This window comes from Phaenicophaeus curvirostris, chromosome 15 (assembly GCF_032191515.1).
Source record: "Phaenicophaeus curvirostris isolate KB17595 chromosome 15, BPBGC_Pcur_1.0, whole genome shotgun sequence".
NCBI classification, from domain to species: Eukaryota; Metazoa; Chordata; class Aves; order Cuculiformes; family Cuculidae; genus Phaenicophaeus; species Phaenicophaeus curvirostris.
The window spans coordinates 2442478-2458872 of record NC_091406.1 but is presented as its reverse complement, the minus strand read 5'-3'; the positions used below and the strand labels follow the sequence as shown (position 1 = coordinate 2458872).

Sequence of the window (16395 nt, the reverse complement as noted above, 5' to 3'; positions counted from 1 at the left end):
TGGAAGCCTTTAATGGTCAAGAAAGAAAATGTGGATGTCTGAGGCTTTCCTGAAGGTCTGTTGAGGGCACCTGCCTGAGTGACCCTGTTCTGCTAGGGGTTCTGGAGATGGGATGAAGTCACCCTGTGGTTTCTGCAGTACCGTAATCTCGTGTTTTGATGTGGTTTGCTCTTGGTCGCTGTGGTTAGATTTAGAAATCCCAGAGCTCTCGTTCTGCAGGTGCTACATGGGAACGTCCTGTGGAGGGTAGTTTTGGGGTAAATACTTTACAAAACAGCTACACTGTGGGAATTCATTTCCAATACACTGATGGGTGCAAAAAAGGAAAAATCGATGTTTTGCTGCATGTGCTGTGGGGGCACAAAGCTCTATCCGTACTGACTGTCAGCTGAAGCTTCTGACATGTCATTGAATCTGAGCTGGGTTTTGTTGCAAGATGATTGTTTTATGACTCTTACCTTGTTTTCAACAGACGTGAAATGATGAAATCAAGAAGCTTTTGGTTATCTCTTGTATTGCTTGGGGTTTTCTCATCGGTCACGAGAGGATGGATGGACATGGACAGGAGCAGAAGGCTGTATTCGGATGCAGGGAGGTTGCATCAAGAGGTACTGTACGCCAGCTGCTTCTGCAGCTACAACTCCTGTTTCTATTTTTGTGCTATGTTCAGGCTCTCTGTGCTGTGAAAACAGAAAACAAATGATGTATATTTGTATTAAACACCTGAGGAGATCAGTGAAGAAAGATTGAAGCAGAAGCTCTTGTGCTTTTTAAGTATATAGTGACATTGTTCTGGCAGTGAAATTGTGCATCTGGCTGTTGTGGAGATGCTGTATTTGCCCCAAAGGCTTTGTGGTACCCTATGTCCTGAGGCTGCTGGGACCGATTAAACTAAAGTTAATAAACAAACTTGATCCTGGCTTTTCATTTGAGTCACTGAACCTTCAGGTGAAACCTGAAAAAAGGACCTGTTCTCGTAGGTCTCCTGTGCAGAATGTCCCAGCAGGGTTGGTGGCTTTCTGGAGCAGGGCTCGCAGTGTGGATTTGCTCCATAGATGTGGTTAGATTAAGATTTTCACATCTTTGAGTCTGATGCATGTGAATGAGGCCATAAAAATCTAGAAATGTGATTTTCATGAAGAGAATATGATAAATGCTGAAACTATTTTAGTTATTTAATTAGTCCCCAGTTATTGTAGGTTTGTTAAATGATTGCTGAAATGCTTGAAAGTAGGAAATTGTGGGGCAGGCAAGGGAAAAGGACAGTGGTATCTTTTTAACTGCCATTGCCTGGAACACTTACATACTGGCGGACACATTAGTCAGTGCCAGGCTAATGATGAGCCCTTAATGGATTCAGGCTGCAATTGGATCTATTTAGGCTTCAGGATTTTGTTCTAGTTGGAGAATCCTGTTTCTCCCAGTCACATCCCACCTACAGGTGCCCACAGTTGTGTGCACTGTTTCAATAAAGCAGTTTAAGCTGATTAAAAAGGTACTTTTCACTGCTCAGCAGGACTTGAAAATCATTTCAGTGGAGCTGGTGATTCTGCAGGTCCAAGTTCTGCCTTGGGTGTACTTTCTCCATGAGGTATTCATCCTCTCATCTGTAGAAGTGAAGAAAAACAGTTCTCCAACACACCTCCACTGCTATTTTGTTGTTGTGTAGAGACTCAGGTAGTACACTGCAGAGCACTCTGTTAAACACCTCCTTGTGTTGTCTCAGATCACTTATTTTGAGTAAAAAAGGCAAATTTTGCATGTCTTTGCGTTTAAAACCTCTCATTCTTCACTAATGCCGCATTCACTTTGATTTTTTTAAGAAGTTACTCTGAGGAATTAAATTCATTACTCAAATGATTTATTTTAACATAAATTGTAGAAGTGCTGTGCTACTTGAAAGATATTAATTCATTTGATCTTCCTCTAAAAACCGTGAAGTTATTGTACCAATTACTTGATCTTGCTTGAGGTGAAAGGATCTACGCTAGGAATATATTTGTTCTGATTTGTGCAGAATTTATAACAGGAGTGAGTATTAAAATTCTTAATGTACAAAGAATGCAGCTAAAATAGCTTCGGGGGATGTAAGCTATAATGTAGATTGGTACAGAAAGGTTGTTTCATGAGAGATGCTGTTTATTCAGTGTGGCACCAAACACCCAGGTGAATGTGGAGGCCCTGACGTAGCTTTCAGGTAGGTCAGTGAAATTGAGATAGCTGCTGCTTGCTTTCAAAATGTATTTAGTTTCTTTCAGTAAATAGTTTAGCCTTAATATGCTTTTAATAATACAAATCACCTGAAATCCTTCTCTAGTGATATTGGGCTTTGTTCAGTTTGGAGCTCCTCACGCATGAGAAGTTCTTGTTTGTTGCCGCATTTGTGGTTTGATTAATATGTAACTCCACTAACGTGCGTTGAAAACATCAAATCACTAATAGAAGAGCTGCTAGCAATACACTGAAATTGCTTTATAAATGTTTAAAGGGTTAATTCACAGGTCAAACAATTTGAAGTGTGCTCTGATCTAGAATTCCTATGAACTTCATGAAAGCAAATACTTGGGTATGGGTCACTGACCTCCACTAATACTTGTTCTGATCTACATAGGAACAAGTTTACTGAATCAAAAACATTGCTTAATTTATCTTCAGATTGCTAAATCGATTTCTTCATGGTCTGTGGTAGAATTATTGCAGTTGTGCTTTGCATTTATAAAGGAAAACTAAGTCTTGAGGCCGTCGACTGCAATATAGAGCCCTTCTGCCTGAGGAATTAACTCTAACACAGCAGTGGTGTATGTTTTCCTGATGCTCAGCCTTCCAAGTCTCAGATTTATAGGGTGTTCTTGAAAAGAGGTTTTTCTGAGATATTTTTAGTCCTGATTAGAAAAGTTAATAAAAATGTGCATGCAGTCTAAAATTCAATGGGTAGAAAATGAATTAAGATAGAAAACCTAATTAAAAAAGGGACAATGTTCATATTGAACTGAAAAGCTCCAACTTGCCTGGTCCGTATTAATTTTTGGAGAGCATTGCTGTCAGTTTTGTGCAACTCCATTGTGAGGGTGCTGGAAAGCTCTTAAAGCTTGTGACTGTTGCCCTTGGACTTCTTTGGAGCTAGGAGGTGCAGCTTCCCAAGGTTGAGCCATCATGGGACTAAATCCTACTGAGTATATGCCAAAATACCTAAACATAGAGCTCACCAGCTCTGAGGAGATGCTTTTGGACAGGTTTTGCCTCTGCTTTCAGCAGCGATGATTCCATGCTTAAGACGGACAGTTTAGAGGTGACCACCTTTCATGAGCAGCATTGTGCTGACTTGAAGGGCTTTAGAGTTGCCCATGAAGGAATTCTCAAATTAGTAGCTGTGAGTCATTACCACTGGTGGTGGCTGAAGGACGTTTCGAGCATGTGTAGCAGAAGAGAAATAAACCTGGATCCGAAATAACCCTGAAGTTCGGATTTGAAGGAGAACTTGGTCAGGAGATTCTGATGGAAAGCCAGTGGTACTGTTTCACTCAGTCTCTACAAGATAATCCTACTAGTGGTAGCCTAGACTGATTTTTCAACCTACTGGGGTATTTTGCAAAACCATCTTATTAAACTCTGAAATTTGACAGCTAGCTTTGCTTTTCCTGTTCCCTGCTCTGTGAGAGGATGTTTTTCTGTCTGTGTCAAAGCCAAGCTGGTCTTGCCATGGTTCTTTGGGCAGGTTTCTCATCTCTTCCCAGCCCCTGGTGCAGCAGAGCAGCGCTGCACGTCTTCATCAACTCTTCCAGGAGCAGGGCTCGCATCTGCTGCAGGGAGCTCCTCAAACGCAAGTCACCACAGCGCTGTGTCTCAAAAATTAAGTTCTGTGTTATGTTTTTCAGGGCTCAGCTGGCAGGTAGCCTGAACAATATTGTCCTAGCTGGGTAGTGTGAAAGTGGAGAATAATCCTGTGTTGTGGTACATGTACTGTTTTGTTTTGTGCTGATTTGTTGAAGGAAATATTTGGCTGATAGCTCCTGAGTGGTTACAGTACAGCCTGGCAGGAGTGCTGCGGTCTGCTCTGGGCTTCCCAACCAGAGCTGCGCTGTGGTTTTGTAGAAATACTTAATTGCTTTCATGCCGTGCTCTATTTTTGCCACCCATCCTCCTATTTAAGAAGCTGGAGATACCAGAAACATGCACACAGCATCTCATGCTCCTGCTGGGAGAAGAGCTGTGGTTGTGGGGAGGCTCCACCAGTGCAGAGCTCACCAGTGATGCTCTGAGTACTTATAAGTGATGCTCCGAGTGCTCACGTGAGTACCAGGGGTTCTTGTGGATCCTAGCACTGGGATGTTTGCTTTTTCTCTCTGTGCTTCAAGATGCTTATACCTAATGCACAGTGACTGTTCCCCATAAGGAGCAAGGTGTGGTGTGCAGTAGTTTATCCACTTTGAACTGTGCCAGCATGGTTCAAGGGTAAACAAGACCAGCTGTGCCTGTATTTAAACTCCTTCGTAAGTTTTACCTATTGTTTGTTGCTTTATCTGGCTTATGTCTTAAATTGTTTTGCCAACCTCCAAGTATTACACCAACACTTATTTTTATGCTAATGTATGTAGCAAACATGCTTATTTCTTTAAGGTACCATAACTTTCCTACCAGCATTTGGAAGGTATTGGCTGTATAGGAGGATATCCATCGTTTGTCTTTTTCTTCAGTTATTACTTTCATTGGCATCTGAACTGCTTAAAATCTCTGAGTGATCCCATGGATACTAATAACCTGGAATTTCAATGCCTTAGTTGCAGGTAGCTAGTAGTTTGATTCTGTTCCTCAGGAAGCAGAGGGACCGTGGGCTCAGGTCGCCCAGCTCTGTACTGAGTTGCAGCACAAGCTGACTGCAGGATTCATATTTCAGTAAGTTTTTTTTCTCAAGTCACAGTTGAGCAACTGTGAAAAATCATACCTAGGTGGGGAAATGCTGCTATATTCCTGAAGCAGAGAACCAGACCAGAGTAAAACATCTTGCAAAAGAAATCTAAGGCAATTTTAACTTGACTGTGATGCGGCAGAGGGTTTCTGATATTCTGTTCAGAAGCTACTTAACCTTAAAAGACTTGGGGGGAAAAAGATTAGTCAATAATGTAGCATAATTTCCCTTCAAAAAAGGTTGTAGCTGTAGTTTTTAAAGGAAGACAGTTCTACTTAAAGTACTTCTACCATTGAGCAGGGAAATTCTTGGATTTTGAGATTAGGAGGGGTTCATCTGCCAAATTTGTTGCTTCATAAACAGGCATCGCGTGAGCTTCCGTGTAACAATGTGGTAATTTATGAAGCTATACCTGGGTTTCTCATCTGAAGTCCAGAAATAGTAGCGAGGAAAATCAGAGATGCAGCAATTGCTTCAATTAGCTACCGTATGGGTAAGCAGATGATACAGTGTGATGTGAGACATCAGAGCTTCTCTCAATGTTTATACCAGTCAGGACAAATCCATCTTGCAAGCATCTGTACTAATACCAAGCTTTCTCTAAACAGTAGCACGTGATTTATGTTTTTGCTCGTGCCTGCTCAAAAAAAAAAATGAAGTGGATGTTCTCTGTCTCGTTAGCATTTTTTTTGAAAATACAGAGTGCTCATGGTTGTAAACAAAATCCTGATTGTCAAACTCAGCTCTATATTAGTCATAAGCACTGCAGATGCTGCAATCTGTGTGTAGTGCACTTTGCCTAGCCCGGTACTGGATGTCAGTGTAATTTTCTTGACCCCCTCACTTGAGATAAGGAAGAACATGCTCTGAAGGGGGGAAAAAAATCCCAGGGTTGATAAACTATTAATAGGAACAGCCACTTCTTTATTAATTGGCTAAATGAGTCAGGGCTGCGTGTTTGGAAATTGTGCAGCAGTTAGGCAGAACCCAAGAGCAGGTCCCTGGAGATTTGGTATGTGCAGAGGTAACATTTAATTTATTGATAGACCCAGCGTGAGCCCAGCTGTGTGCGCTGAATTTTCTTTGTACTCTGCACAAGCACTGCAGTCTCTTCCAGTTACAGAAATATCTGGTAACAGGGTTGCTACAGTCCAGTGGCTCAGGTACCTGTTGGGTACCACACTGGGTGTGTGTTAAGCATCGTACTTGCAGGATCAAAGGCTGCTACCAAAGAGGATGGTAAACACACAGCTGTATAGCTGAAGTGATCTTAACAGAGAAATTGGTATCCTTGGTGTAGTGGTGGGTCTGCGTTTCCTGAGCTTGGCTTGTTAAAGCCCTTCAAAAGCAGCACCCTGGAGGGTGTACACCTGGATACTGAATAGGGCTGTCCAGCAAACTTGAGTTTGTTCAACCATGGGAGAATTGAAGCCAAATCTTCCATTATCCAAGAGTGAAAAAAAACCCATGATTGAGGATTTTTTTCAGAAGTAAAAGACGGTATTTGAGAAAGAAAACCTTTTACTGTGGAGCATTTTGGTGGAAAGCAGAGCCTGGGCTAGGAAGGTGCTGTGTGCTCCCTGCAAACAGTGGGATGTTCCTCCTTTTCCAGTGAAGCCAGGAGATGAGGGGCCTCCTGCTTCAGCAGCAAAAGCTCCTGTAGCTTGCTCTCCCTGCAACAAGGATTTACAGGAAGAAGAGGGTGTTGCCTTGGATAAGGCACAATGCTCTTTGTGGGTATATAGGACACATGCAGACACGTTTTTATACAGAGGCATTTAAAGGTTTTATTTGCACTGACACCAAACAACCTGAAAATGCTTTTTCTGCTTGGATCCATCACTAATTGTCAGTAAATCCATTTGCAGCACATTGGCTCCCAAGCACTGTACTACATTGTGTATTCTCTCTGTGTAGTTGTATTCTAACTCTGCACAATGAAGTTCCTCACCACCACGTTTGTTCTGAATGAAATCTGATTCTTCATTCTAGAAGTGCTCTGCTCATCCATGGGGCCATGATTCAGCATTAATCAGGGGCCTCTACACAAACCCGCTATTATGGCTTGGCAGGACATCTAGGTGCTGTCATCGGAAAGACTGGCATTCCCTTTTTGTAAGAGCAGAAAAGGGCTCTGTGCAAAACAGTTGTTAAATCACACAAGGTTCACGCAGGTGTCAGATGCGCAACATGCGGCAGCTGCGGGTGAGCGAAGCTGCGTGATGGCAGGTAGCAAACTGTATTTCTGGCTTTTTGTCCTTCCTAATCCAGGTGGGGTTAATAATTGTACTTGATGACGCCAAATCTGCTCTCGTGCCCTGCCACTGCGTTGGTTAGTCTTTTGGAAGTGTGTTTTTTCAGTAGCTACGTGTCTGGTGCAAAGCAATACTGGGGAAAACAAACTCCATTGATTTCCACAGAACGATGATTAGGCACTTCAGGTACAGAACAGAGGGACCTTTTATTCTGCATTCAATGAACTAACAGTAAAAAGGAAGAAAATGGGCGCTAAAAGCGAACCTTGACAAATAGAACTGTTGTATTGCATTAATGAAGTGCCATTTAAAATGGTATTCATGAGGAAGTTTTGTAGAAGGAGTGAGAAATCTGAGAAAAACCTGCTCCTTTCAAAGCGTATGAGTTATGCTTTGATAAAATTAGATTTTTAGTTAAAGGAATTTGCAGTCATTAAATGTTGCCCATGAAATAAGTCTCATTTATAACCATCTGCTTTATGGCTTCTACAGAAAAGGATTCCCCCTTGGGCAAGGCATCCGAGAACTTTAGTGTCATTTTTATCAAAATAGTTTGGTTCTCTACTAGTAACACTGTTAAAACCTCCCTGTGATTTTGACTTGACAGCAGTATCTTATACTTCAAAGGAAGGGTGACTCCTCCTTTTTGTGAAGAGATTGTCCCAGTCATAGCGAGCAGCACAGCACCGTGCCCGTGGCCAGACTCGCTGTAATGTCTCTTAGTGGTGTATTAGATCACTAATAGAAAGGTCTTATGTTCAACATGCTCTCAAGGAGAAAAATTAGCATAATTTCTCCTTTTCTATGCTGCAAAAGAGAGAAGTGGTTTGGCTGAGGCAAGCAATGAAAAATTGAGTCCTTGCCATAGCTCCACTTTACTAGAGGGACTGAAACCACGGTTGTCCAGACCTACAGAAAAGACCAGTGGCATTGAGCTGATGGTTTTGTGGCTGCTCTCTAAGCCCTGCCATGGTTGCCAGGTACTTTTCCCATTTTCCTGAAATATCAAGCATTCTCAATGCCATTGGTCTTTTCTGCATGGAAGGAGACATTTTGGGGGATGTCCCAAGCGCTGGTGTTCTCCCAGGTAATGAGAAGTGATGGCTTGCAGCATGACCTCACATTCGCCTATTGCTTGTTTCTAACAAGCTTTTCCTCTGAATCATGCATCTGTTCTTTGGGGTAGTTTACATTCATTAGAGTTTATAAGGGGATCAGAGTAAGAGAAGGGAAACTTTGAAGACCAGTCTTTGTTTTTCACGATGTCTATGCAGTTCCTTTCATGGAAATACCGAAAGGGTATTTAATACAAGTGAGCTGACACTTGATTTTTTTTTTTTATAGTGTGATTGTCTTTTTTTCCTTTTGATCAATGTAATAGTTATAATTAGTTTTAGTGTTTCTAAGCTTTTGAACTGCAGAGAATTCAAACAGCTTGTTAAAGTGAGGGACTCCAGGGGAACTTTAAAAGCGCTCTTCCCTTTTGCATATATTACTTGTACACGGGTGTAATGATACCAGGCTGTATCTGAATTTTTTTTATCCTGTGCCCCACCTCTCAAACTAATATTTTGAAGAGCTGCGAGAGGTCCCTGGAGTATAACTCTCTACGCAGCTTGGAGCTTTGCTGCTTAAAGAGGATAAATGCTTTGAAGTCTCTACTAATCCTGAATGCCATTTTACATGTTTCTCGAGATCACTGAGGTAGCATCCTGCAGGGAATAATGAGTTGGTATTTTTATAAACAAATACTCGTTTTAGGTTTATCCCCCCACCTGCTGACTTGGAGGGTGCTGAGGAGATCGTTTCTGGTGTTCTGATCCTTCTTGGGGAAAGCTTTGCTTTCAAGAAAGTCAGTTTGCCAGTCACTTGTAGGAAGAAGCGGCAGCATCTGTTGCCTACGCAGCTGGTGGCAACGGATGAAGGATAGTGTTGCTGCTCCTGGCTTGTCCAGGAGATGGGTGATGCGGTTTGGTCCCGTGGGATGGGGGAATATCTCAGTGGTGTCCCTGGGCTCTGTCTCACACTGAGACCTTGCGGGGACCTGGAAAGGGGCAGGAGACAGAAAGGAGCGTTTCTGTAGGCAGGACATGAAGAGCTGCAGCACTGGAGCGTGCAGTGTGTTGTATCAGCAACGGTGCGGCCAGCAGGAGTGGGGATGGATTGTTCCCCTGTTCTTGGTACTGGTGAGGCTGCATCTCACATCCTGGGTTCTGTTTTGGGCCCCTCACTGCAAGAAAGACATTGAGATGCTGGAGTGTGTCCAGAGAAGGGGAACAGAACCGGGGAAGGGTCCTGGGGCACAGGAGTTCTGGGAGCGGCTGAGGGAGCTGGGACTGTTTAGCCTGGAGAAGAGGAGGCTGAGGGGAGACCTCATTGCTCTGTGCAGCTCCTGGAAGGGAGATTGTGGGGAGGTGGGTGCTGGGCTCTTCTCCCAAGGAACAAGGGATATGATGAGAGGAAACAACCTTGAACTGCACCAGGGGAGGTTTAGATTGGATGTTGGGAAAAATTTTTTCACCAAAAGGGCTCTCAAGCACTGGCAGAGGCTGCCCAGGGAAGCGGAGTCCCCATCCCTGGATGGATTTAAAAGAGTGGTAGATGTGGTGCTTAGGGACACGGTTCAGTGGTGGCTTGACAGTGCTGGGTTAAGGGTCGGACTGGATGATCTTAAAGGTCTTTCCCAACCTAAATGATTCTGTTACTCTGTAGTATTACATCCCTGAACAAAACCCCCACATTCTGAATTACTTGATGCCATCTGATGGATTTGAGTGAGGGAGGCAGGGCCAGCAGGAGTTAGCTGAGCAGGTATTGCTGTCACTTCCATAAGCTGATATTTTTTCCTTTATTTTTATCTTCTTTCACTTTGAAAAATCCTGTTTTATTGTGTGGTCCAGTGGCAGCTTTCCATGTTTTCAGTTACCGTGTGGCAGGCACTCCATTCTGTACAAGGGGACTGTAGATAGGTTTTGTTAGACGTGTAGCACTGTACTTCCCTTTGTCTAAACCTGGTCTGCAGGGAGGTATTTTCTCACTTTTAAAAAAAATATTACAAATAAAACTAAAATAAGCATCAGGTGAGCCAGAAAGCTCAGATATCCTGGGAAGGCATGTGTTGTTGTCCTGTCAAAAGGAGAAGAAAAACCTTTTATTTCATTCTGTGATAAAAAAAAAAACCATCAGAGAGCAGTGAGCACTAAGGGAATGAAATGAGGTTAAACAAGGCACATCTACAAGAGTACAAACCTGCCTTTATGAGCTTTTGGCAGGCATCTGGAGAACTTGCTCCTCTTCCCTGTGCTCGTGCTGGTTGAGGTGCTGTGGTGGAAGGTAGTTCTAGCACCAGATGGCACTTAAGTCCAGGTTTATGTTTGTGCTTCGTGGGGTTAATCCTGCATCATCCATCAGTGGGCACTGTCCAGGTTGGTGTGAGTCTAGGCAAGGTAGTCTTTCAGGATCTGTGATTCCACTATTTTTAATACTCTTGCAAGAAAAGAACTAGAATAATGGAAATTACATGTATTTGTAATTAATCTATAAACAGTAGTACTGCTTGAAATTAAATATTTATTCCTCTGGTGTCTCACCATTAGTATAAGTAAAAAGTGTTGTCTGGGAATGCTGTACACTTTGAGACTTTCTGAGGTGTCTTTTTAAAAGAAATTTCTTTATTAGAGATGGTAGTGATGCTTTGCAAGAAATATGGCAATTTATGTAGATGTGCAAAGATTGAAATGAGCCCTTGGCTCTAAGCATGAGTAGTCTGGTTGCTTTGAAATTATTCAGGTAGCTGAATGAGTCTCTGCTAAAAATATCTGTAATGTCTCCTCCCTCCTCAAACCTAAATCCTTGGTATGGTAATAGCCCTCCTAGCTGCTCCCTTTTAACATCAACAGAGAAAAAATCCATTTTAAAGAAAGATACCGTGTTCTACCATGTAACTTATCACAGAGCGATGAATCATTTTAAGTGATATATTGATCCATTAAATATCTGTGGGCAAACTGAAATGTATGCTTGTAATTACAACTCAGTTATTGTATAAAGCTTCATAGATGCTTCTCTGGGACAATGACTAATGTTTGTAGGGGATTCTATTCATGCTGCCTTTGAACAATTCTTGTATTTAAAAAATGTAAACCACAAAAAATGTCTCTTTTTTCCTTGTAGGACTCCAGGAGGTTTGAAGTTACAAGAAGAAAAGGTAAGAAAAAACACAGTTTTCTTTCAGTGTGTGTGTTGGTGTTGAGTGCTCTTGCAGTAACTTGTGGGTTTTTGAGGAAGCTGCCTCCTCACAGTCACCTGGCAGTTCTTACTGGTAGAGTTTGTTTTTCCAATGAAAGGTTGCTCTTTCTGCACAGAACTGCATGATAGTATTGGGGATGAAAGTCAAGGTTCGTTGGGTGCTGGCAGAGGATCTAAACTCTGTCTCTGGAGCATTCCAGGCAGAAAAAGGTCCAGACAAGGTTTTCCATGCATCAGCACACAGCACATCTGTCCAAAGGTGCAGCAGTGTTAAATATGAGTCGTGCCGGTGCTCTGAGCTCAGATCCTGCTCCTGTAAACTCTTTTGCATTAGTAACTAATTGGCTGCTGCCATGAGTGGCTCTTTGATGGTTCTCGGCAGCTGGAGGAGAATCAGCCATCAAAGAGCTCATTCTGGTTATCATTAATTTTGATTTTGTTTAGCAGATGTTTTCCGGATCAGGCAGTTGCCTGCCTCGTCTGTCTCAGTAGAACGTGAAGCGGGTGGCACACTCCTATTTAACAGGTTGATGCTTTCCCCTGTTTTGTTCCAGCAGCTTCTTTAATTGCTTCAGGCATCCAGTATAGGGGGAGGAGGTTGTGACCACAACTGTTGTGCTGCACAAATGGAAAAGGTCAGGTCCATGGGTAACTTGTCATCTGCGCAAATAATCTTTTGGGGTTTTTGTCACTGTGGCTCCCCTCTCCCCCTACATGTGAGACCGAGGCAGCAGACCCTTGAATAAATTAAATATATGTCTCTTGCTAAAGGCAAAATCTGTTTAGCTCAGGTTTCCAGTTAGTGTGCGTTTGGTCAGACTTCTACCACTCTTTGTGAAGAAATCCAGCATTATTGGATTTCACTTGATCTCAAATTGAGGAGGGCTTTTGGATGGTTCGAGGTTGCTTTGAGACGAAGAACCGCTGCTTGGCATCCTGGCTGTGGAGACGTTGCAGTCATGCTTTAGCTGTCGTTCATGATGCAATTTGTCATTAGTGTGGAGACTGAATCCAGTCTTGTGAAAATGGACTTAATGGGTAAAATTCTGTAGAAGCACCCCTAGTCCTGTTTCAGCTATGAGGTGAGTCTTCAGAGTTTACTTCCCAGTGAAACTAACCAACACCTACAAGAACTCAAATGTAGCAATTTTTGAAAGCAGGGCTGAATTTGTAGATTTTGTAGGTGCTTGGAAGATGTTTCTTCAGAAGCAATAATTGGATTTTTAGATCAATGTCTCTAGATGCTGAATTTCCAGGCCCAGTTAGCCTGATTCCTCATTTCCCTCGCAGGATGCTAAGACTTGACTTTTATTTGGAGGGGTGAAGCTGTACCTTTTATCAGAAATGAATGGAATATAATGAACTTGTCTGTCAGAAGGCTTCTTAGATCCATGGATAGAGTGGAGAGAAGGGGATGGTAGTTGGGGAGTTATAGTCTACAGCCAGCAATGCAATCTGTGAATAATCAAGTATGTCTGAAGAACTGCAGACTTCTCAGAAGTCAGAAAGAAAATGCTAACAAACACAGTGAATACTTGGTCACAAAAGCCTGTGGATTTGCTGAGCTACCTGAGGATTTTCAGCAATGATTAAGTACCTTCCTTTTTGGAGTTTAGTCCTCAATAGTGCCTATAAAATAATTCAACAAAAGTCTCCTCCAGAAACCTGTTCAGTATTAAAATGTGTGCGGAGCAGATACCACTCAGTGCTAGGAGAACCAGGAGGGCTGAAATATTTGTTACGCACATGAAAGGATTTATTATATATTTGTCATTTGGTATGATCTGATTTTCAGATTTGGGCATTTTTCCCCTTAAAATGGTTATTTTTGTGGATAATGGTTTTTACTTGAGGAAATTAGATGGCTGGAATATGTTGGAGGGTTGGGGGTTATACTTGTTCCCTTCCCTTGGTGGAAGATGTGGGTTTTTGTTGAAAAGCTAAAAAACTTTGAAACTTAAACATCTAATAGAAAGCATCACAAAGGTGAAAGCTGCAGCAAGCTTATTCTGTGCCTGCTTTTATTATCCTGTGCTCATGGATGAACCCGGGTAATTAAAAAAGAGCTTTTGGTGAGAGGAGGAGCAATCCTGGCTTACATTTTTCAGTATTTTTCTCCTTATTTTTTGGACAAGTGGGTTGAGTCCTTTAGATTGAAAGCAGACACTTTTCTTTCAAAGGAAACAAAGCCTTGATTGTCAAATGATCCACGGGTGTACAGCACCTCACCATACATCTTCCTTTAACAAATAGTCCATTTAAAAGAAAGCTGATGGTCAGTTGTGCTGGGTTGTGTTTATACGAGATGAAAAAGAGATGTGAAAACACTTTTATTTTTAACTGTGGATGAGTGAAGTTAAACTGGGAGGCTTTTGGTTTTCAAAGTGTCAGGACTGCATTTGCTGGCGGAATTTTGAAGCTGCTCCAAAGCCCATTACAGTCGATGAATGGCTTTCCTTTGACTTCGGTGGGCACTAGATCAACTATAATTACATGATCTTTTAATTGCCGTTGTATGGAGGGCAGATGCTTCTCTGACTGCAGCTGGCAGCCATCTTCCACTGTGATGTATGAAGACAGATTTCAGCCTTCCAGTACTGAAAGGGACCCTACAGGGACGCTGAGGAGGGGCTCTTCATCAGGGAGTGCAGGGATAGCATGAGGGGGAACGGTTTTAAGCTAAAAGAGGGGAGACTGAGATGAGATCTTAGGGAGAAATGTTTTGCTGGGAGGGTGGGGAGGCCCTGGCCCAGGTTTCCCAGAGCAGGGGTGGCTGCCCCATCCCTGGAGCGGTTCAAGGCCAGGTTGGATGGGGCTTGGAGCCCCTGATCCAGTGGGAGGTGTCCCTGCCTGTGGTAGAAGGACTGGAACTGGATGGGCTCCACTCCATGATTCTGTGATTTCCTTCTGAATTTAAATGGAAACAGCTGCAGATCTGTTTGGTTTTTTTCCTGGGATGAGTAAAAATCTTTTAACCCAAGAAAACTCATTCCGGCAGTTGATTAGGAAACAGAGACTGAGCAAAACTGTTGATAACCTGCACATTTGTATCCACTGCCCAAGACAGTGAAATGGTGCAGGGGAGAGCAACACAGGAACATGGAGCTGGGAAAGGCAGCAGTTTGTGTAGATCAGATGGACACAACTGGCATTTAATGGAAAAGGTGAAGGATAGCATGCAGCGGAATACTGGGATGCTACAGGTTTTATGTTAAATCATAAGCAGAACTAGACCAGGCTCTGAAGGGGACACCTGTAAGCATTTGGCTTGACAGTGGCAGGGCTTAATTTCAAAGACAGGTGAGTTTTCACTATGTAATTAGTGTAGAAGAATGTGATATTTATATGTTCCTGTAAATTAGACCACATTCTGTAGGTAAGAGCCATATACATTCATGCCCATCGTGTTCCAGACAGCTCGCAGAAGACCACCTCCAGTGGTTTCCTCAGCAATTTTAGTTGCATGAATGCAGAGACTAATTCTGCAGCTTCTGGAGCTGACAAATGCTCCTACTAGTGTTGCAGTGTGGATGCCCAGTTCTAGAATAAATTGTCTGCTGACTCTACTATGTACCCGAGCGCATGTATAGTCACATTAAGCTTAGAGAGCTATATCTTCGGTAGCTACAAAGAAGCAAAGCCACACTGAATTTAATGGATGACCTTTGCTTTTTTACTAGCTGAGAATCTAGCCCGAACACTTAAAACTTTTAATTTGTTTTTATGTTGCTCGCAATCATCCATTCAACAAATTAGTGTCAAAAGATGCTTTGGAAACCATTCAGCCAAGAAATGTTCAAACAGATTGCTTCCACTCTGTTTGTCCATATAATCTTATTAAATGAGATGCAGCTCCAGATTTAGTCAGTCAGATGACATCACACTGCCATAAAGATATGAACTTTTAACTATCTGGTTTGAATTAAAAGGCTGACAAGAGAAGAGAAGGCTCTGGGGAGACCTTATAGCAGTTTTCCAGTACCTGAAGGGAGCTACAAGAAAGCTGGGGAGGGACTTCTTACAAAGGCTTGGAGTGATAAGATGGGGCAGAATGGCTGCAAATTGGAAGGGGGAAGATTTAGATTAGATATGAGGACAGAATTCTTCACAATGAGGGTGGGGAGGCCCTGGCTCAAGCAGTGGTGGCGGCCCCATCCCTGGAGGTGTTCAAGGCCAGGTTGGATGGAGCTTGGAGCAGCCTGGTCCAGTGGGAGGTGTCCCTGCCCATGGCAGGGGGTGGAACTGGGTGATCTATAAGGTCCCTTCCAGCCCAAACCATTCTATGATTCTACAATTTAAAACACTCTGAAGTATTCGCAAGCTCTGTGTTGTGGATGTCTTGATTATATTTATATATTTATTAAAGATACACGAGCCTTGTTGTCCCAGTGTGCTTCCTAATCACAGTGAGAAGCAAAAGAATAGAGCACACCCTGAGCTTTCCTAAGTTGCCATAGTTTTAATTGAAAAACTCCAGGGCTCCATCAATTAGCAGTGGTGGAGATCCAGCCAACAGCTGAAGAAATATTTCATTACTTGCCACTTGACATCAATCCTTATGTCCTAGATGAAAAACTGACTCATGGTTATAAAACAGTAATGCCCTTTAGAAATTCTATTCACTTTGTCCTTTCTTCTTGCACATTTCAAATTTACACCTATCCATGGGAGATGAAAGGCTCTCAAAACTTGGCAGGAATGGCAAGTTTCTCTCCTTGAGCCCTTCATGAACACAATGAAGTAATCAGCTGTAACTACTTTTGTATTAAATCACCTCTTAATTTCCCATCCTGTTGCTCTTTTCCTTTTGCTGAAGTCCAAGAAATTTGGGTTTTGTTCGTTATGTCCTGGTCAATACTCACCAGGATCAGTAACTGTGGTCGTATTGCTCTTTAGAAGCTGTTCTGTTCCCAGGATCTCAGCTGTCTGCATAACCCAGTGACATCCAGATCATGTAATACTATACCAGATCTATAGATCTGTATG

General features: G+C 42.6%; 1 protein-coding gene across 4 annotated transcripts in view; it reads left to right on the top strand.

The window, feature by feature from the left end:
• The window catches only part of FSTL4 (follistatin like 4), a 214981-nt gene that overhangs the window by 5504 nt on the left and 193082 nt on the right, over positions 1–16395 (top strand). For all 4 annotated transcript variants that reach the window (XM_069869380.1, XM_069869381.1, XM_069869383.1 and 1 more), the window contains exons 2-3: positions 473–608; positions 11335–11368. In XM_069869380.1, coding sequence (XP_069725481.1) covers positions 480–608; positions 11335–11368 — 163 coding nt within the window. In that variant the 5' untranslated portion in view covers positions 473–479. The remainder of the gene's footprint in view (positions 1–472; positions 609–11334; positions 11369–16395) is intronic.